This window comes from Staurois parvus, unplaced genomic scaffold (genome assembly GCF_062004578.1).
Source record: "Staurois parvus isolate SC_StPar_1 unplaced genomic scaffold, SC_StPar_1.0 ptg000191l, whole genome shotgun sequence".
Lineage (NCBI taxonomy): Eukaryota > Metazoa > Chordata > Amphibia > Anura > Ranidae > Staurois > Staurois parvus.
Window position 1 is genome coordinate 3,193,597 of NW_028317987.1, and position 21,775 is coordinate 3,215,371.

Below are 21,775 nucleotides of genomic sequence, written 5' to 3' on the forward strand. Positions count from 1 at the left end.
CATGACAATCTACTTGTCCTGATAAAAATAATAATTGAACCCAAACCATATTTATATCCGGTGTTTATTGTTCTACTATTCCTGAATGAGACGTTTTATCACGAAGGACTGTCAATGGATGGATGTCCCTTTATAGCATGAAATGACTTTGCCAGGGTGGAGAATATGAAGGTTGATGCACATGGGAGCACTTGGGTGCTCAGTACAAGCACATGCTGAGCAGACAAATCAAGCTCCAGTGTCCTCCAGGATTGGATCATTTTGTTTTCTGTTCAGCCCACTGATTGGATGAACAATATGAGTAATGTATGGACTGCCTTAATGAGCCGATACAACAGGACAATGACCCAAAGCATACAAGTAATTCAACAAAACAATGGCTTCAACAGCACAGAATACTCCTTCTGGAGTGGCCCAGTCAGAGTCCTGACCTCAACCCGATTGAAATGTTTGTGTAGTATTATGTTCAGCAGACTGTGTTCTTCTATTGTTGTGACTTAGATGATGTTCAGAGCACATTTTATGCCCAATTCATGCAAAACCCCACGTAATCCCAAGGGGTTCACATACTTGTTCTTGGAACTGTAGAGTGCAGCAGTCAGGATGAGCACCATGTTCACATAAGAGTCCCCCCTTGCATCAAAGTCCCCATCTTTACCCCCTTACATGAGTGCCAGCGGAGTCCCCCCTTACGTCAGTGTCCAGCGGAGTGTCCCCCCCTTACATCAGTGTCCAGCGGAGTGTCCCCCCCCCCTTACATCAGTGTCCAGCGGAGTGTCCCCCCCCCTTACGTCAGTGTCCAGCGGAGTGTCCCCCCCCCTTACGTCAGTGTCCAGCGGAGTGTCCCCCCCCTTACGTCAGTGTCCAGCGGAGTGTCCCCCCTTACGTTAGAGCTCAGCGGAGTGCCCCCCTTACGTCAGAAGTCAGAACTCAGCGGAGTGCCCCCTTTACGTAAGAACTCAGCGGAGTGCCCCCCCTTACATCAGAGCTCAGCAGAGTCCCCCCTTACATCAGAGCTCAGCTGCTAACTGGACATGGAATAGGGAAGTGTGAAGCTCCTGGAAGAACAGGGAGGGGGGAGGTAGATAAGGAGAGAAGGGAAGGGGGTGGGGAAAGCTCCATGGTAGAGCAGAGATCGCTCACCCCCAGGCTGCTCTCTGCAGGCTCAGACATCGCCAATTGTACAACCAGATGAATCTTCAAATTTCCCCCCCCCACGGGGCAGTCACAGAGCAGAGGGGTGGGAAGAGTCGGAGCAAAACAGAATCTCTCTCCTCCCCCGTCTATGCGGGGAGGGAGGGGGGAAGTGTGCTGTCTGAACAAGTGTCACAGACACTGAGCGTGCCCAGCTGCTGCTTGCCTGCAACAGGGATAAATGTAAGAAAACATCCTGCACTGCGCCCGGAACTACATGTCCCGAGAGTCAAGAGATAGGATTTGTAAATCCCGGAGTCAAAACTAAATGTGTTCCCATGGGGGCAGTAATTCTTCAATGTCCAGCAACCCTCCTATTCCCCCCTCACATCCACACAGTGTGTGTGTTTCCTACAGATGGATCCAGTCATGGGAACCCACCAGAGAGATGTCCCCGTCCTCTGTATTCCCGGGATTCCACACAGGAAGGTCACACCATCCCTCACCATCATCAGGTAGATGATGACAATTATTGGTAGTTGTGATTTATACACAGCATGTTTGTTACAATGAATGTTTTATTATATCCTGTGACAGAAGTGTAGGCAGGACAGAACACACACGGAGGATGATAAACACACAAAGTTTTATTGAAATGGGAGAGACACTCAATCAGGGTAATAAGGTAGCGTCCGGGTACCCAAAAAGGGGGAAGAGGGGGGAGGAGTCTGAACAGTTGTAATCCCGGTAGCGATGACCCGAGCACTCGGGGGGGGGGGGGGCAGTCCAGGTAGCTACGATAATCCAGGCACGCAATAGGGCAGTCCAAGCAAGTATTAATCCACGTGGGGCAGTCCCAGCAAGGGTAATAGAGAGATTCAATGGGGCAGTCCAGGCAGAGAAAGTATGGGTGTTCAGTGGGGCAGTCCAGACAAGGCAATAGGGGAATTCAATTGGTCAGTTCAGATGGAAAATATGAGCATTCAGTGGGGCAGTCCAGACAAGGCAATATATTGTTTCAAAGGGGCAGTCCAGGCAGGGAAGTATGAACACTCACGGTTTAGGCAGGGGTAACTTCCCAGATGCACACAGCGGTCAGTAGGCAGGGGTAACTTCCCAGATGCACACAGCGGTCAGTAGGCAGGGGTAACTTCCCAGATGCACACAGCGGTCAGTAGGCAGGGGTGACTTTTCAGGCACACAGCGGCAGCAGGCAAAGGTAACTCTCGGGCACACAGAGGCAGCAGGCAGGGGTAACTCCCGGGCACACAGAGGCAGCAGGCAGGGGTAACTCCCGGGCACACAGAGGCAGCAGGCAGGGGTAACTCCCGGGCACACAGCAGCAGCAGACAGGGGTAACTCCCGGGCACACAGCGGCAGCAGGCAGGGGTAACTCCCGGGCACACAGCGGCAGCAGACAGGGGTAACTCCCGGGCACACAGCGGCAGCAGACAGGGGTAACTCCCGGGCACACAGCGGCAGCAGACAGGGGTAACTTATGGGCACACAGCGGCAGCAGGCAGGGGTAACTTCTCAGGCACACAGCGGCAGCAGGCAGGGGTAACTTCTAGGCACACAGCGGCAGCAGGCAGTGGTGCCTCCTGGGCACACAGCGGCAGCAGGCAGCGGTAACTTCTGGGCACCCAGTGCAGCAGGCAGGGGTATCCTCTAGGTACACAGCGGCAGCAGGCAGGAGTAACCTCTAGGGACACAGCGATCAGCAGAGCACTCAGCAGGGTCTGGGCTGTGGGGTCTGGCCTCAGCTCAGACCTCACACAGCTGTTCTTCCTGTGATCAGGGGAACAACAACCGCCAGGGTTATGCTCCGGTCCTCTTATCCCGGAGCAGGACGCTTCCTGGTTGCAATGGCCGACCCTGCGTCAGGTTGCTGGGGCAATGAGGCATGCCCCCCTCACTCCGGCCGTGCCCAGGGAGCCTTTGTCTCCAGCGGGAGCAGAGCGCGGGAAGCCTCGGGAATGCACTGCGCCCACCGGGACAAGGAGGGGGGGCGTACAGAGACACCCCAGTGGCCTGCAAGTGAAGAATCCACCTGCAGGCACAGCAGGGTGTCAGACTCCTCAGTGGTATCACCAGGGAGAGGTGCTAACCACACCACAGGGGACAGTTCCTGACCTCCTGCACAGCCTTTGATGTAGGCCTGTGCAGGAGGTAGGAACCTGAAAGGGAGTGAGGGGAAAGCTGTGACAGGAGGGGGGAGGAAGATGAAGGAGAGTAAGGGGGGACTGTGACATATCTTTCAGAGTGGACTCCTCGGGGATAATAATATTGATGTTAAAGAAGAGTATAAAGAGGAGGATGAGGAGTATGGAGTGATGGAGGAGTTTTCAGAAGGACACAAGGATATGATGGAGCCACCTAATACCAGGAACCCACCAGAGAGATGTCCCCGTCCTCTGTATTCCCGGGATTCCACACAGGAAGGTCACACCATCCCTCACTATTACAAGGTTGGTGGGATGGAGCATCTAGAACATGGACTTCTTGAGGTGAGGTGATTTGGTGAGGATTTTTTAAGTGTAATATCACAATATTAAAGCTTATGTTTTACAGATGATATTTTCTCTCCTTCTCTTGGTTTAGAGTGAAGATCTGCTCGATATAGAATTTGAGGTGAAAGCAGAAGAAGAAGAGGCGTATGTGAGGGATGATCAGCAGTCTATGGAGGAGGATGGAATAACGGGGACATTTATAGAGGAGGACACTCCTACAGAGATCAGCACAGGTGGGTCATGAACACTAAATCCATTCCTCCACCCATACTGCTCACTGATTGGTCCAGAGTAGGGCGGGGACTGGGTGATATCAGCCTGTAATCCCCTGGTCACTTTCCTGAGCTGTGTTCCCCGTCCTGTATTCCTGGATTTCTCTCGGATAATCTTCCTTCTCTGTGCTGCAGACACAATTTATGTCTCTAGACTGGATTTATGGAGGTTCTGGGGTTCAGCTGGCAGCAAAATGTTGGTGTTCACTATAGATGTTGCTCAACTTGGCATTTGGCGTATGAGACTTGGACATTTTTTCCCATGCCCGGGTCCAGCAAGATCTCTGACAGAACAATTCTCCCAGGGTTCCTTGCTCTGTGGTCTGCTGGCTGTGCCGGGTGGAGGGATATGTCTGTATAGTCTCAGACCCAAGTCACTGAGTGCAGTCTCAGGAGATGGGAGGCAGCGGTGTGGGATCTCTGCAACTTGTCTACAGTAACCATTTAATATTCCACTGATTACTGAATACCAATATTATGAGTCCTGACCATTACACTGTATAATTTATATTGTACATTACATACTCCTGACCCCTGCACTATATACTCTATGTTGTACATTACATCCTCCTGACCCCTGCACTATATACTCTATGTTGTACATTACATACTCCTGACTTCTGCTCTCCCCCTCCCCCCACTGCTATATACACATAATATGGATTCTCGTTTGTTACACCCATTTCCTCCCAGCTGGACATTTTATATCGGGTGATGTGATTGGAGCACAGACTTTTACATGGTGATAATAATGTGATAACATCCTCCAACTTTGGACCCTTAGACTGAAAGTGGGGGTGGGGACCCTCGTCCTATAATCCCCTCATCACTGTCCCTCCTATAAAAGACAGTTCTGGTTGTTTCCTCACTCTCTGACTAAGGTCCATGAATAAAGAAATGACCTGGTAGGAGATCAGAGGAGCCATTTCCTAGTTCCCTTGAGGGTGGAATTGTAAGCTCCTCAGAGACCAAGCTACCTGATGTGGGCGGAGTCCTGGTTTGGGGGAACCAATCAGCTCCTGTCTAGTAATCCTCTTTGTCTTTGTATTTTAGTCCATGGCCGGGAGATGAGGAAAACCTCCGAGGATTGTCTCACTTTGTCTCCAGACTGGAAAGTAGAAGATGAGGACATCACACAGTATAGTCCAGGAGAAAACCCGGCTTCCTCCAATGTCCATCCGGCACCACCCAGTGTAGATGGACCATTGGATTCCTCGTATCCTGAGGAACCTCAGACTGTGCGGGACCGGGCTGGCCTTCCAACAGGGAAGAGGTTCTCCTGTACAGAGTGCGGGAAGGGTTTTCCTTCTAAATCTCATCTTAATGTGCATAAAAGATCTCACACGGGGGAGAAGCCGTATTCCTGTGCTGAGTGCGGGAAATGTTTTTCACAGAAGTCCAGTCTGTACAAGCATCTGAGAGTTCACACAGGGGAAAAGCCGTATTCCTGTTCTGAATGCGGGAAATGTTTTTCAGATATGTCTAACCTTTATCATCATCAGAGATCTCACACAGAGGAGAAGCCGTATTCCTGTTCAGAGTGTGGGAAATGTTTTGTAGAAAAATCAAAACTTGTCAGACATCAGAAGTCTCATGAGATGGAAAAGCCATATTCCTGTCCTGAGTGCGGGAAATTTTTTTCAAGGAAGTCTAATCTTTACACACATCAGAGATCTCACACAGGTGAAAAGCCATTTTCCTGTCCTGAGTGCGGGAAAAGTTTTTCACATAAACCCAGTCTTTACACACATCAGAAGTTGCACACAGGGGAGAATCCATATTCCTGTTCTGAGTGTGGGAAATGTTTTTCAGGCAAGTCCGGTCTTTCCACACATCAGAGAATTCACACAGGTGAAAAGCCATATTCATGTCTTGAGTGCGGGAAATGTTTTTCAAGGAAGGCCAGTCTGTACAAACATCAGAGAACTCACACAGGTGAAAAGCCATATTCCTGTCCTGAGTGCGGGAAAAGTTTTTCAAGGAAGTCTAATCTTTACACACATCAGAGAACTCACACAGGTGAAAAGCCATATTCCTGTCTTGAGTGCGGGAAATGTTTTTCAAGCAAGTGTGTTCTTTTCAGACATCAGAGATCTCACATGGGTGAAAAGCCATATTCCTGTCCTGAGTGTAGGAAATTTTTTTCAGATAAATCCCATCTTTACAGACATCAGAGATCTCACATGGGGGAGAAGCCACTTTCCTGTCCTGAGTGAGGGAAATGTTCCTCTCTGAAGTCCTGTCTTCCTGTACATCAGGGGTCCCACACAACCCTGGAGGTGTATTAGTGCCTTGAGTGCAGGAAATGTCTTCTAGATGAATGTTGCTGGACATCCCAGCTCTCATGTGGGGAAGAAGCACACCCTGATATACACCTCAGATATACTCTATGGCTGATCTTCATCATGGAAGGAACAGTCCATAAGGAGATCAGAGGCCCCCAAAGACATGGATGAAGTGTGGGACCGGGTCGGCCATTGATGGCAGCAGAAGAAGTTTTCAATGTATTTTCCATGAATGGAAGACATTCCAGCAGCTCAGATGTGATCCTAATAACATTGGTTCCCCCATTCACACAGGAGGAATGGACATGAACTCTCACTGAGGGAATTGCTATACAAACATTCTATGAATAGACCCCCAAATGTCAGGAGACGTTTCTATAAAGACGGGAAGTATGGAGCAGAGAAATGAATAGACCTCCCAGCAATGTTATTACCAGGCTGCAGCTAGGGGGAGCTCTAATGTCACCCCAGCAGAGGGATCCCATCTAGCCCACATTAACCCTCTCACTGCCAGAGCTGTTTCTGCATGATTTTGCACACATGGGAAAATGCAGATTTTGGTCCTGAAGATGAGATAAACCCCCAAACATCTATTCTGTGACATCAGAGGCCCTGGAGAATAAAATGGTGGTGATTGTTAAGGTGTTCCCCGTACACAGATTCCCCTTCATATCCGCCTTTATTTCCTCCTTTCCCCCATTTTCTATGTTGGGATCTTTTCTACAATACTTTGTTATAATAATGGAACACGTTGTGTATTGTATTGTACACCAATAATAATGACTCCGCCCCCACATTCCAGACAAGGGATCTTCCTGACCAATCGGATTTCTTCCTTTACTATTTCCTGATTTTTATGCTTCAATCTTGTTAAATGTAAAATTATAATAAAACATTTATTGAACAAAAACTATTGTGTGTGTCGGTGCAATGACGGCAAACTTCAATATAGAACATTGCTCCTCGGTGACACCTCACACCCTTCAATAACGGCGCAGAGTGCGGGGGTCAGCAGTATATCATATACAGCCCACCATACAGAGTGCAGAGGGGGGCTGTAGTGTGCCCCCCCTCCTGATCCATACCAGTCCACATGTCCACAACATGGGGGTCACCTTACCAGGAGGATTCCCCCAGGTATAGCACCTTGGCTGGTGGCTGCGGGGATCTGTGGGTGGGGGTCATATTGGATTCTGGAACCCCCTTTAATAACAAGGGGCCCCCATATACCGTCCCCCCATGTGAATGAGTATGGGGTATATAGTACCCGACAATAGCACCAGCCCAATGACAGCTCCCTAAACTGTCATCATCTACATAAGTGAAGGGACAGGGATGGTGGGGACCTTATTACCCAAATGTGACCAGTGACCATATTTGGTCAGTGATGTCACTGCTATCCCCGCCCCCTTCCTTACATGGCAGGGATTCCCAATGACATCACTGATTCCTGGGGGTGTGGCCTCTGTACCCATCCATGTCTTCCTCAGGCACCAGTGACAGCGGGAAGCTGTTATATATAGAAGTGGTAGAAATGTCTCTTCTATATGTGATGATCGGCTCCTGCAAAACACGGGACCGGAACAGGCAAAGTTTGGTTTGTACTGTCGTCTCATCCCTACTCTCCGACAACTAAACCCAGAGATCATCCCAAGTGGTCATTGTATTTGTCCCTTACATTGGTGACCAATGGGAGAAGGACCCCTTATATCAGTGATCAGTGTAGTGGTCCCTTACATTGGTGACCAATGGGAGAAGGACCCCCTTATATCAGTGGTCAGTGTAGTGGTCCCTTACATTTGTGACCAATGGGAGAAGGATCCCCTTATATCAGTGGTCAGTGTAGTGGTCCCTTACATTGGTGACCAATGGGAGAAGGACCCCCTTATATCAGTGGTCAGTGTAGTGGTCCCTTACATTGGTGACCAATGGGAGAAGGATCCCCTTATATCAGTGGTCAGTGTAGTGGTCCCTTACATTGGTGACCAATGGGAGAAGGACCCTCTTATATCAGTGGTCAGTGTAGTGGTCCCTTACATTGGTGACCAATGGGAGAAGGACCCTCTTATATCAGTGGTCCGTGTAGTGGTCCCTTACATTGGTGACCAATTTGAGAAGGACCCCCTTATATCAGTGGTCAGTGTAGTGGTCCCTTACATTGGTGACCAATGGGAGAAGGACCCCCTTATATCAGTGGTCAGTGTAGTGGTCCCTTACATTGGTGACCAATGGGAGAAGGACCCCCTTATATCAGTGGTCAGTGTAGTGGTCCCTTACATTGGTGACCAATGGGAGAAGGACCCTCTTATATCAGTGGTCCGTGTAGTGGTCCCTTACATTGGTGACCAATTTGAGAAGGACCCCCTTATATCAGTGGTCAGTGTAGTGGTCTCTTACATTGGTGACCAATGGGAGAAGGACCCCTTATATCAGTGGTCAGTGTAGTGGTCCCTTACATTGGTGACCAATTGGAGAAGGATTCCCTTTTCTCAGTGGTGAGTGTCGTGGTTCCTTACATTTTGTGACCAATTGGAGAATGATTCCCATTTATCAGTGGTCAGTGTAGTGGTCCCTTACATTTTGTGACCAATTGGAGAAGGATTCCCTTTTATCAGTGGTCAGTGTAGTGGTCCCATACATTGGTGACCAATGGGAGAAGGACCCCTTATATCAGTGGTCAGTGTAGCGGTCCCTTACAAAAGACTAGAAGGTCTAAAAAAAAACTAAATGTGAATGGATCACCAGGACCAGATGGCTTGCATCTGAGAGTCCTCAAAGAATGAAGCCAGGTCATTGATAGTCATTCCTCATCTTTAGGAAAGCTTACTGACCGGAATGGTGGCAGCAGATTGGTGAAAATCTAACGTGATTCCTGTATTCCAGAAAGGACCGAGATACATATCTGGAAGCTCCAAGCCAGTCAGCCTAACATCAATAGTTTGTAAACTATTGGAGGGATGATAAGGGACCATACCCAAGAATTTGCTGATGAACATAGTATCATTAGTAGTAACCAGCATGGATTTATGGGAAAAGATCGTTCTTGTCAGACCAACCTATTAACAATCTATGAGGAGGTGAGATGTGATCTGGATAAAGGACCCCCGTGGATGTAGAAGGAACGAGGATTGTGTCACTTCCAGAGTCACTCAGATGTAAACAAGCCATTTCCAGCTTGTGAAAGCATCAGAATGAACTGATCTTGGTTTGGTCGGATGTTTTTATGGTCAGATTGGGATCTGGGGTCCAATAGACCGCAGATGTCTCAGTAAAGAGAACCTGTCTGATAGCAATAAAAGTAATAAATAAATTGGGACAGAGTAAAAATAGAAAAAAAATAAAATAAAAAAATGAAAGCACCCCCCCCCCCCGTGTTTGCACACAAAGGCTCCCACACGTGTCTCCACACAGGTATGGCTGGAAATGTCAGAGTGAGAGCGATAATTCCGGCATCAGACCTCCTGTGTAACTCTACACTGGTAACCTGAGTGACACCTATGGGGGGGATTTAGGCCCCGTATTTTTGCGCCGTTCCACTGGCATTTGTAATTGTAAAGCGTGACATGTTAGGTATCTATTTACTCGGCATAACATCATCTTTTACCCCAAAATGGTATTATATTGTGTTTGCTGCACTAACATGAGGTAAAGTTTATTTTCTAAAAAATGTGTATTAAAAAAATCTGCAGAAATACGGAGCGACAAATATTGTACCAGCAATCATGTTCCTCTCCAGGGTCTCTGCCTATATATAATATTTGGGGGCTCTCAGTCATTTCCCAGCAAATAATGACTTTTACATGTCGGAATGTCAGAATTGGCCGGGTAGGGAAGTATTAATAATAAATACAATAAATAATCATCTCCTGACATTTAGGAGTCTATTAATAAATGGAACAACAACTCCCCCAGGTAGAAGTGCCTTCTGTGTGAATGGGATGGGGGGACCAATGGTAGGAGGCTCTTTGCTGAGCTGCTTGAAGGGTTTCCATCCATTTCACATGGAAAATACCACATTTGTCTATTGGATGGTGAGAATTCCTAGGATACTTAGCGCCATCTAAAGGCCAAATGCAGAATTTCCCATTTTAAATCAATGGCTGGTGTCATAGTGTTGGTTTAATCCCCTGATGCCGAGCACACGCAAATTAGTGGCCTCTCAGACCAGACCTGGGATTTTTTCCGTGTGTACTTGTCTTTGTGCTGGGAGCACACCGCATGGCGCACTCCCAGCACAAAGACCGGGGTGTCAGTGAGAGCCCCGGGTCCTGGAACTCTCAATTCTGGGTCACATGATCGCTGTGACAGCCCCTGATTGGCTATCACAGTGATCAGTCACTATGAAGCCCACCCCCTTATTTTCTCTCTCTGAATGGAAGAGAGATACATTGTATCATTATATATGTTACACGTTGTGTAAAATACCGTATTGTCTTGATATTTTATTAACTTGTATTGGTGAGAAAAGCTCAAAATAGAAAGTCCTTCCAACTCTTGCATAAACTCAAAAATTGATTTAATAATAATTGCATAAAATTAGAAATAAAATATTGGAATACAGAATGTTTAAATAATGTCCAAAAATATAGTTCTGTTCTTGAGATAAATATTATATGTAATTGTGTATGTGTGTGGTGTCATAAAGTAGGCTCTCTTAGCCTTGCTTCCAAAAAAAGTGTGTGTCCAAAGTCTTTGTTCTGCTCTAAAAAAGGAGCAATTCAGCCCCCACCATCTCCTAAAAGTGGGCTGGTATTCTCTTGTAGTCCCACAATGATAAATGACAACAGATGTATTAGTCTTGGATACAAATTTGTACAGCGAGCGCTTACTGTAATACGGATATGATAAAAGAGAGAGAGAGCCGCTAGAAGACCAAAAAGGTAACCAACATGACCTTCCAAGATAATATATAGAAAAAGGTGCAGCGCTAATAGTAAAACATCAATATAAAATCAATAAAATACTAGAACAAATAAGGACATGAAGTCATATATTCGTCATAAATACGATATTCAATCAAATGTCCTAAAACATGCAATGAGGTGCAATGTGTCAATTCTGCCAGGTCCCCTTTAAAAGGTGAATGATCCAAAGGTGAGCAGGAAATAAGTAAAGTGCGCACTCACCAGAAGTGCGTTTAAAATACGCATAAAAGAAGTATCCTCTCTCCTGGTGCATCTAGGATCTCCCCATCCAGGTGAATGGCGCATGCGCAGCACGACAAAATGGCCCCGGCGTACTGCGCATGCGCTGGTCGCTGGCAAAATGGCGGGCGCATCAAGCACGATTGCCATTTCAAATTATAAATAGCAGTGAGAGGATGTCTGTGCTGTAAGCCCTGCACCCTTTGAGAACGTGCTTAGCACAAAACGCGTCAGGGCGGCTACAGCACCTGGACATCCATTCCATGATTGCACACCAAGTTTTAAGAAGGGACTCTGGAGATGTAATAGTGTCAGATGCACCATTGAACCAGGATTGATGACCGGTGAGAATTAGTGAACGCAGCTTCACCTGGATGGGGAGATCCTAGATGCACCAGGAGAGAGGATACTTCTTTTATGCGTATTTTAAACGCACTTCTGGTGAGTGCGCACTTTACTTATTTCCTGCTCACCTTTGGATCATTCACCTTTTAAAGGGGACCTGGCAGAATTGACACATTGCACCTCATTGCATGTTTTAGGACATTTGATTGAATATCGTATTTATGACGAATATATGACTTCATGTCCTTATTTGTTCTAGTATTTTATTGATTTTATATTGATGTTTTACTATTAGCACTGCACCTTTTTTCTATAGATGTATTAGTCTTCTTCCCTCCCCTCAGAGTCTGAGTGAAACTTTAGCTTACAGAGATGGGGGAGGGATAGCTAGACTAATTACTACCACATGTTGCTAGAATGTAGAGAAAAAACCCAAGATAACAACTCAATTATTCTATTAAGATCCAACTCATTCATACTTATGTTAGTACTGTTAGTAAGCAGATATTAGATATTAGGTTAAGGAAAGCTTCTAACATTTCCCTCTCAAAATGATCAATTTATCAAATCTTAATCATTTTCCTTATCTTAATCCATTATACACATTCTCGTCACTTTCGTTTCCATTCATGCGTTTTAGATCTTAAGATAACTGATCTGAACATATATTCAACTTGATTCTATAATGGGAAAATGAATTATTTGATAAACCTTTTGTTTTGTATCACATAAAAATATTTTTACCCTTATTATTTTCCTTTCCTTTCACCAAATAATTGATCCCCTTAATAAATGTAACATTATAGCACAATACTTTAAAGTATGTATGTCACTTAAAGAATAGATGTTTTACATTTTCCCTCCAAAATATATGTGTAGCACACAGTTCTATAATCCATACATCTTTTCAAATTACCTTATCAACATTTAAACATAACATATGTTCCCTAACTTCAATTCATTCATGTATATCAAATGGTTTTGTTTTTTTTAAATATACATATAACAATGTATTCCGAGATACCACTTGCTACACATCTGGACATGCCTTGGTCTATCACCACGGCTTATCCTCTTGGACATTTAACCCATGTTTTGCCCTGTTGACTGTCTTCATACACACCACGTCTTAAGCTATATGTCTATCTTTCTAGCACGACTCATTCAACATGAAGTGAGCCATTTATCCGCAAGTATACACTCTACTTCCCCATTTTATCTTACCCAAAGCCCTCTGTTATAGAGTCATTGTACAAATCCTGTGACCCGACTTGTATCCGGGAATATTGCATGGCCTTATACTTCCTGCTTCCTGTTCTATGCTGACCTGGATGCAGTTCTGTTGTACAACATGATTCCTCACACCAGCAACTTGTGTTGTCTTCATTCCTGTACATGAAACATGGTGTCAGAAGTGACTGGAATCAGGACTGAGCCTCTTGTTTGGAGCGCAGCAGCTTTGGGAAACACAGGTTTGTGAACTACAGCCTGAGACTGAGGATTGTCTGAGATTTGATAGCTCAGAGGCTTCCTGACAATATGGCTGCCATGAATGGCATACCTCCCCCAGAGGGGATGACAATGAGTGGGGATTGGAGCAGCAATTGGGAATCTTTCAGAGCTGAATGTGAAGATTATTGTCTGGCTACAGGCTGGAATGAGAAATGTGCAGGAGTGCCGGCAGCAACTCTGAGAAGAGTCATGGGCAGTGAATGCAGGCATGTGTATAAACACAATGTGACCCTCACAGCAGATCAGCAACACAATGTTACAGCCATTGTAAATGTACTGGAAGATGATCTCATACCTGCTACAAATGTCGTTTATGAAAGGGATGTGTTTGGATGCTGCAAACAAGAAGAGGGAGAATCTTTGGATCACTTTGTTACACACTGGAGAGAAAAGGCAGCAACTTGTGAATATGGCACTCAGAGACCAATTGATAAGGGACACAATTGTTGTTGGTATAGCTAGCGAGAGAGCACACGCAGGCGCCTCCTAAGAGAACATGAGTTAACTCTACACACAGTCATTGAGACGTGCCGTACAGCAGAGCTCACTGACAGACGTCTGAAAGTTATGGAACAGGACAGACAGCAGACCGACAGCACAAACATTGCAATGCAGCATGGCAACAGGAACAAACTTCAGCAACGCCGCCTGATGAGCACAAATACTGCCAACTCTACAGCCTGCAAATACTGTGGGACTGTGCATGAAAGAATTAAAGAGCCATGTCCAGCTTATGGGGAGTCTTGGAAGTCTTGTGGAAGAACAAACCATTTTGCTAACGTTTGTTTGTCAAGTAAACGACGGCCATCAATAGGCAAATTCCACAACGTGGAGAACACATCCACATATGAGGAAGAGACACACCACTGAAGTTATAGACAGCAGTGAATTGATGGGCGCTGTGCAATCCAGAGGAAAGAAATGGTTTGTCACTTTACATGTAAATAATAAGCCCCAATCCTGTCACCTCCATTCAGGAGCAACGTGGGATGTAATGTGCTTAAGAGACAAAATGGTGTCAGCACCAGAAGCACGTCTACTGCCAAGTGACACCAGGTTAAAGTTATACTCCGGTGCGATTATGAAATCTCTAGGGCTCTTCAAGACAGAATGTGCCATACGTGGACTAACACACAAGCTGGAGTGTGAAATTGTGGAAGCCTGCCAAAAGCCACTGTTGTCTGGCTCAACCTGTGAGCGTCTAGGGCTGATACGTTTCTCCGTCCCTGCAGAGCTTAATGTGATGGACAATCTATCCAAGGGGCCCTTGACAAAACAACTGCTGATAAAGGAATTTAGTGATGTGTTCACTGGGCCAGTGGAATCTGTACCAGGGGAAGTTCATTTCCACCTTGATGTGAGTGTCCCTCCAGTCCAATGTGCACCACGCAATGTGCCGGTGGCATTAAAACAGGCAGTTAAGGCACAGCTTGACCAGTATGAGGCCAATGGACACTTGGCACCAGTGACTGACCCAACTGGCTGGATAAGTAACATGGTGATTGTAAGGAAGCCAAATAAGCTACGAATATGCATAGATCCCAAATTCTTAAATATGGCACTGAGACGATCTCACTACATCATGCCAACTCTCGAGGATGTTTTGTACAAGCTGCCAAAGGCACGTCTGTTCACACTTGTTGATGCCCGGGATGCATTTTACAGTGTAAGTTGGATGATGCAAGTAGTTACATGACAACCTTCTGGACTCCGTGGGGCAGGAAAAGATGGCGCAAACTGCCTTTTGGAGTATCAGTTGCACCAGAGGTGTATCAACGTAAACAACATGAACTATTGGCTGGACTCGGTGGTATTGAACCAATAGCTGATGACATCCTTGTGCATGACTGTGGGGACACAGATGAGGAAGCAGAGCAAGATCATGATGGCAAACTGCTGGAACTGACGAATCGTTGTAGGCAGGTAAAATTGAGACTTGGCATAAAAAAACTGCAATTCAAGGTCAAAGAGGTCCGCTTTCATGGACACATTCTAACCTGGGAGGGTTTGAAGGCTGACTCAAAAAAAATCAGAGCCATATTGGATATGCCGCAGCCAGCAAATGTGAAATCCCTGCAACGCTTCATTGGATTTGTTACCTACCTAACAAAATTCCTACCACACCTCTCAGAGGTCTGCGAGCCATTGAGAAGGCTTCTGGACAAGGACGCTGTTTGGCATTGGCTTCCTAAGCATGATAATGCAGTGCAGGACATCAAACTCTTGGTCACGGACACACCTGTCCTGAAGTACTATGACGTTACAAAACCTGTAACTATTCAAAGTGATGCCAGCAAAACTGGACTTGGGTGTTGTCTATTGCAAGCTGGCCAGCCTATCGCTTTTGCTTCAAGAGCACTGACTCTTACCGAACAAAACTACGCACAAATAGAAGAGGAATGTCTGAGTATAGTGTTTGCCTGCCAGCGCTTTCACCACTACCTCTATGGGCGCGACGAGATCACGGCAGAAACTGACCATAAACCTCTGATTTCTATTGTCAAGAAACCCCTTTTGTGTTCACCCAAACGTCTACAGAGCATGTTGTCACGTTACAAAACTATTGCCTAAATGTTGTCTATAAACCTGGTCCTGAAATGTACATTAGTGACACTCTTAGCAGAGCTACAGCAGCAGGTGGTACACCTGAGTATGCACAACACACAGTTTGCAATGTTCAGCGGGACCTGGAGGTCCTGTCACAGATTAATCATTCAGACTATTTATACGTCACGGACCAACGATTGCTTCAGATAAAACAGCACACTGAAACCGATGAGAGTTTGCAGGCTCTGAAATATGTTGTTCTGAATGGTTGGCCTGATTCCAAGTTGGAAGCCCCATTACTTGTGAGAGAATATTGGACTTTCAGAGATGAAATCGCCATTCAGGATGGTATACTGTACAAGGGGCCAAGGGTCATCATTCCTAAATCTTTAAGATGGGAGATGCTGACTCGTATTCATGCCAGTCACATTGGAGGAGAAGCATGCTATAGGCAAGCACGTGATACCCTATACTGGCCCAACATGCAGAACGAGATTAGAGACTTTGTTAGCTGTTGCTCGGCATGCAATGAATATGCGCAGGCACAACAGAAAGAACCTATGATGTTGCATGTGCTGCCCACCCGGCCTTGGCAAATTGTAAGCATGGACTTACTGAATTATGCTGGCCAGGATTTTCTAATTGTTGATCACTATTCCGACTTTTGGGAGATTGAGCTACTTCCTGACCTGTCTGCTGATACTACCATCAAGCGTTGTAAAGCACAGTTTGCACGTTATGGCCAGCCGGATAGAGTCATCTCGGATAATGGACCTCAATTTGAATGTGATCAATTCAGACGGTTGTCTACAGATTGGGGATTCGATCATGTTACCTCATCCCCGAGGCACCCGCAAGCAAATGGCAAAGCAGAATCGGCTGTCAAGATAGTGAAGAATCTTTGTAAGAAGGCCAAGTTTGATGGTACTGATCCGTGGAAGGCCATTCTACATTGGAGGAGCACCCCATCTGAAGGCATGGACAGTAGTCCTGCACAGCGCTTGATGTCTAGGAGACTGAAGACTTCATTGCCTGTGGCCAACATATTACTTGATCCTTGTGTGGTTACAGGTGTCCCGGCGAAACTGCAGCGGAGGAAACAGATTGCCAAACTGTCATACGATGTGTCTGCTAAAGACTTGCCTGAACTAAGCATTGGGCAGCCAATCCGTATGAAGCCGATTCCTGGTGATTTTACCGGTCGCTAGAGACTGGGTTCCTGTGTTCAGAGGGTTGCTCCTCGATCATATCTTGTGGATGTAGAAGGCAGTCTTTACCACTGCAATTGAGTGGACCTGCAAAAGGCAGAACGATTCACCGCACAAGCCTATGAGCATCCTGCACGTGATCCTCCTGAGGTGCTCAATGCCCTGAGTCCTACTGGACCATATACTCAAAGCAGAGAGAACTCCGCTGTCATATCGGGATACAATGAGGATGACATAATGCAGCCACATATCCCGTCAAGTTCTTCTCTGCCAACCACACCAGCCAGGAAAGAGGGTCGCTCCTTATCAACACCTTCTGGAGCTGAACGGATTTCCCCAGGAAAATCCCTGTGGCCTTGCATAGTGGTCGAGTTTCCAGACCACCAGATAGACTCAATCTGTAGTGTATCTACCAGTCACACAGCATGCCATGTTCAAGACTGTTCAGGATCTGTTTTAGTTTCATTGTTTACAAGGTTTGAATTGAATGTAAAAAAGGGAGACGTTATAGAGTCATTGTACAAATACTGTGACCCGACTTGTATCCGGGAATATTGCATCACCTTATACTTCCTGCTTCCTGTTCTATGCTGACCTGGATGCAGTTCTGTTGTACAACATGATTCCTCACACCAGCAGCTTGTGTTGTCTTCATTCCTGTACATGAAACAGCTACCAGACACTTCTCGGGGCTGCAGTTCCTCTGAGCTCCACAAGGTGGCGATCTCACTTCTACCCAGACAGGAAGTCTCTAGGAAAGACAGACAGGAAGTCTCTATGGAAGACCGGAAGTGATGTCAGGTACAGGCAGGAAGTGATGTCAGGTACAGGCAGGAAGTGATGTCGGGTACAGACAGGAAGTGATGTCAGGTATAGACAGGAAGTTCTATGAATGAAGAAGTAAAGAGAAGACATTCCTGGATCTGGCAGCAGAGGAGGTAATACGTAGATGAACCCCTTCAGGGGGAGGAGTTGATGATAATATATTTGCTCCCAAAGCTGGCCTACATGGTTCAGTTTTATCGTTCAGCCAGCGGGATGACCAGAAAAACTGAAGTGATTCCCCCATCCACACATTGGAGGTGGATGGGGGAATCCTCCCCGCTGCACTCTTGTATTCTGACAATGGGGGGACTCCTCCGCTCTCAGAATACACAGATCAGCACTGAAGCTATTGGCTGCAGCCGCTGGGGGAGTGGCTTTTGTCTGGAAGTGGCCACACATGGATGGAAATGTGAGCGATCCCTGCTGAACCAGCTGAAATTCCATGGATCTATGGTCACCTTCAGTGACTTCCTCCCCTCCCCCTCATCTCCTTCATGATGGAAGTCAGAGAATCCTATGACATCACACTGACCTCACAGCTCCTCCTCCCAAAATCCCTCCATCCAGAGTCAGAGAATCCTTTGACATCACACTGACCTCACAGCTCCTCCCCCAATGTCCCTCCATCCAGAGTCAGAGAATCCTATGACATCACACTGACCTTACAGCTCCTCCTCCCAAAGTCCCTCCATTCAGAGTCAGAGAATCCTATGACATCACACTGACCTCACAGCTCCTCCTCCCAATGTCCCTCCATCTGACATTTTTCTGATGCTCTTAGGATGTGGGGCCCCTTGGTATCCTCACATGTAAAGTGGGACTGTTGGTCCTGCGTTGTATGTAATGACATCAGAATGCTGCAACAAGCCTATACCCTGCGTAGTGTGGGGGTCCTGTGGGGGGGAATTATACCTCAGCCTGAAGTGGGGCTTTAATAAAATGGAGACCTGAATGGAGAGGTGAGGAGGATTCTGGGAATATCATTTGATGTGACTATTTGTGTTCAGATGTAGAGTTTTCCTCCTGTGAAGTCTGGAGATCATATGACATCACATTGCCTCCACCTCCCTCCCTGATAGAAGAGAGAAAGAAGAAGAAGATTCTAGAAGTCACCAGAGAGATCACTGAGCTGCTGACAGGAGAGGTGAGCGGTGCCGGGAATTCTGGGACATTCTCCAGTAACAGACAAGGGATGTGTCTGGATGGTGACTGTATCATTGTGTGTGTCAGGTTCCTATAAGGTGTCAGGGTGTCACTGTCTATTTCTCCATGGAGGAGTGGGAGTATTTAGAAGGACACAAGGATCTCTACAAGGACGTCATGATGGACAATCAGCCGCCCCTCACATCACCGGGTAAGAGGAGACTTTATTGTAAAGGAGAGAGCAGTACGGAGGATCCACCTAGATCCCCCATCATCTGATAAACACATAGAAACAATGGATTCAGTCAGTGTGTGTGTTTCCTACAGATGGATCCAGTCATGGGAACCCACCAGAGAGATGTCCCCGTCCTCTGTATTCCCGGGATTCCACACAGGAAGGTCACACCATCCCTCACCATCATCAGGTAGATGATGACAATTATTGGTAGTTGTGATTTATACACAGCATGTTTGTTACAATGAATGTTTTATTATATCTTTCAGAGTGGAATCCTCGGGGATGATAATATTGATGTTAAAGAAGAGTATAAAGAGGAGGATGAGGAGTATGGAGTGATGGAGGAGTTTTCAGAAGGACACAAGGATATGATGGAGCCACCTAATACCAGGAACCCACCAGAGAGATGTCCCCGTCCTCTGTATTCCCGGGATTCCACACAGGAAGGTCACACCATCCCTCACTATTACAAGGTTGGTGGGATGGAGAATCTAGAACATGGACTTGTAGAGACTATGGGCTCCAATCACAAAGCTGTATCTTCCCGTATCCCAGTATGTAGTAAGATGCTGCATTCTGTTTTTTAGTAGTGAAGCCTGCGAGTAATTTACCACTGGTGTCCATAGCAACACTTGTAAATAGCTTGTTGTTAAGGAGAGGGCAGCCGCCAGTGTCCCCAACAACCAGTAAACAAGGAGCGGATGGCCACCAAGTTCCCCGCTGACAGCTGTGACAGGTCTGGTATGGGTTTTGAGTGAAACCCCGATGCCAAAATAGTAAAAAAATGTTGTGGGTTCCCCTTCAAAATCAATACCAGACCCTTAGTGAGTGCCCACCTTCCTCCTGAACCATAGTAGGCCACATATCCTCAACATGAGGTGGGTGCTTCAGGGCAGGGGCACTCTGCCACCCCTCAAAAGCACCTTGTCTCCATGTCGATGGGGAAAAGGGTCCCTTCCCCACATCCCTGGGCACTGTGCGTGGGGGGCTTATTGGAATCTGGAAGCCACCTTTAACATGGAGGCCCCCAGATCCCGGCCCCCCACAATGTGAATGAGTATAGAGTACATAGTACCCCTATTCATTCACCAAAAAAGGGTAAAAAAAGCACTGGAATAAATTTTTGACAAAACAAAAATAAAGAAAAACATCCTCCTGATGTAGATCCATCGATGATCCAATCACAATACTCGCTGTCATCGCTGACTCGAAGAAAAAACAATGCTCTCCTCCTGCTGTCTGACAGCTCCGTCGCCTCCCACGTGTGAAAAAACTAAGGAGTTCTACCACCCTGTGACATCACTGGGTGGCCTTGCCCTCTTGTGACGTCACCAATACAACATGCCCCGGTCAGTGACATCACCAATACAACATGCCCCAGTCAGTGACGTCACCGAGTGGCACCGCCCCTTAGTATATTTAGTGGCAGGAGGCAGCAGAGCTGTCAGACAGAGGGGAGTCTTCATTGGGAGCGGAGCTTTTCTTTCTGAGTCAGCGGTGACAGCGAGCATCGTGATTGATGATGGATCTACACCGGGGGGACATTTTGCTTTATTTTTGTTTTTTTAAAAAAGGATTTGTCAAAAACTGTCTTATATTTTTTGGGGTGAATAATTAGGGGTACCATGTACCCCATACTCATTCACATGGGGTGAGGGATCTGAGGGCCCCTTTGTTAAATTTCTTAAGTCTCCTGCCTGCAAACCCCCACAGCCACTAGCCTGGGTTCTGGGGAAGAGTCCCTTGTCCCTATCAACATGGACAAGGTGCTCTGGGGGAGCAAAGCCCCCCCTGCCCCAGAACATCCACTCCATGTTAAGGGCACGTGGCCTGGTATGTTTCAGGAGGGGGGGTCACTTGCTCATCCCCCCTTTTCCTGACCTTCCAGGCAGCATGCTCAGATAGGGGTCTGATATGTATTTCTTTAATTTTGGCAAGGGGTCCCCCTCAAAATCCATACCAGACCCGAGGGGGGACTCCACGCCATTTTCTTAATATTTAATTGCCGGTAATTATTTTTTTAAGATTTATTGGTTAGGACGTGGCGGCGGCTGCTCGCTCCCTAACAACCATGTTGTTTACTGATTGTTAAGGATGCCTCCTCGATCCCCTACAGTCCGGCTTCCATCCCCTACACTCCACCGAAACCGCCTTACGCAAACTCTCCAACGACCTGCTAACCGCCAAAGCTAATGGCCACTATTCAGTGCTCCTACTCCTTGACCTCTCCGCAGCCTTCGACACAGTCGACCACCCCCTCCTCCTCAAAAAACTACCCTCTCTCGGCCTCAGAGATTCTGCTCTCTCCTGGCTCTCATCCTACCTGTCACAACGCTCTTTCAGCGTTTCCTATAATGCTACCACCTCCCCCTCACTCCCCCTCTCTGTTGGGGTCCCTCAAGGCTCTGTCCTCGGGCCCCTTCTCTTCTCCATCTACACCTCCTCCCTTGGCCAACTCATACACTCTCACGGCTTCAACTACCACCTCTATGCCGACGACACAAATCTATCTCTCAACCCCCCACCTCACCCCCTCAGTCTACGCCCGAATCACACACCTACTGAGTGACATATCAGACTGGATGTCGCTCCACTTCCTTAAACTGAACCTC

The 21,775-nt window shown here is 46.8% G+C and overlaps 1 protein-coding gene across 1 annotated transcript in view; it reads left to right on the forward strand.

Moving 5' to 3' along the window:
* The window catches only part of LOC149461878 (uncharacterized), a 51,570-nt gene that overhangs the window by 24,080 nt on the left and 5,715 nt on the right, over positions 1-21,775 (forward strand). Inside the window, 2 exon segments of the mRNA XM_089677728.1 lie at positions 3,736-3,765; positions 5,041-6,117. Of these exon segments, the coding sequence (XP_089533854.1) occupies positions 3,736-3,765; positions 5,041-6,117 (1,107 nt within the window).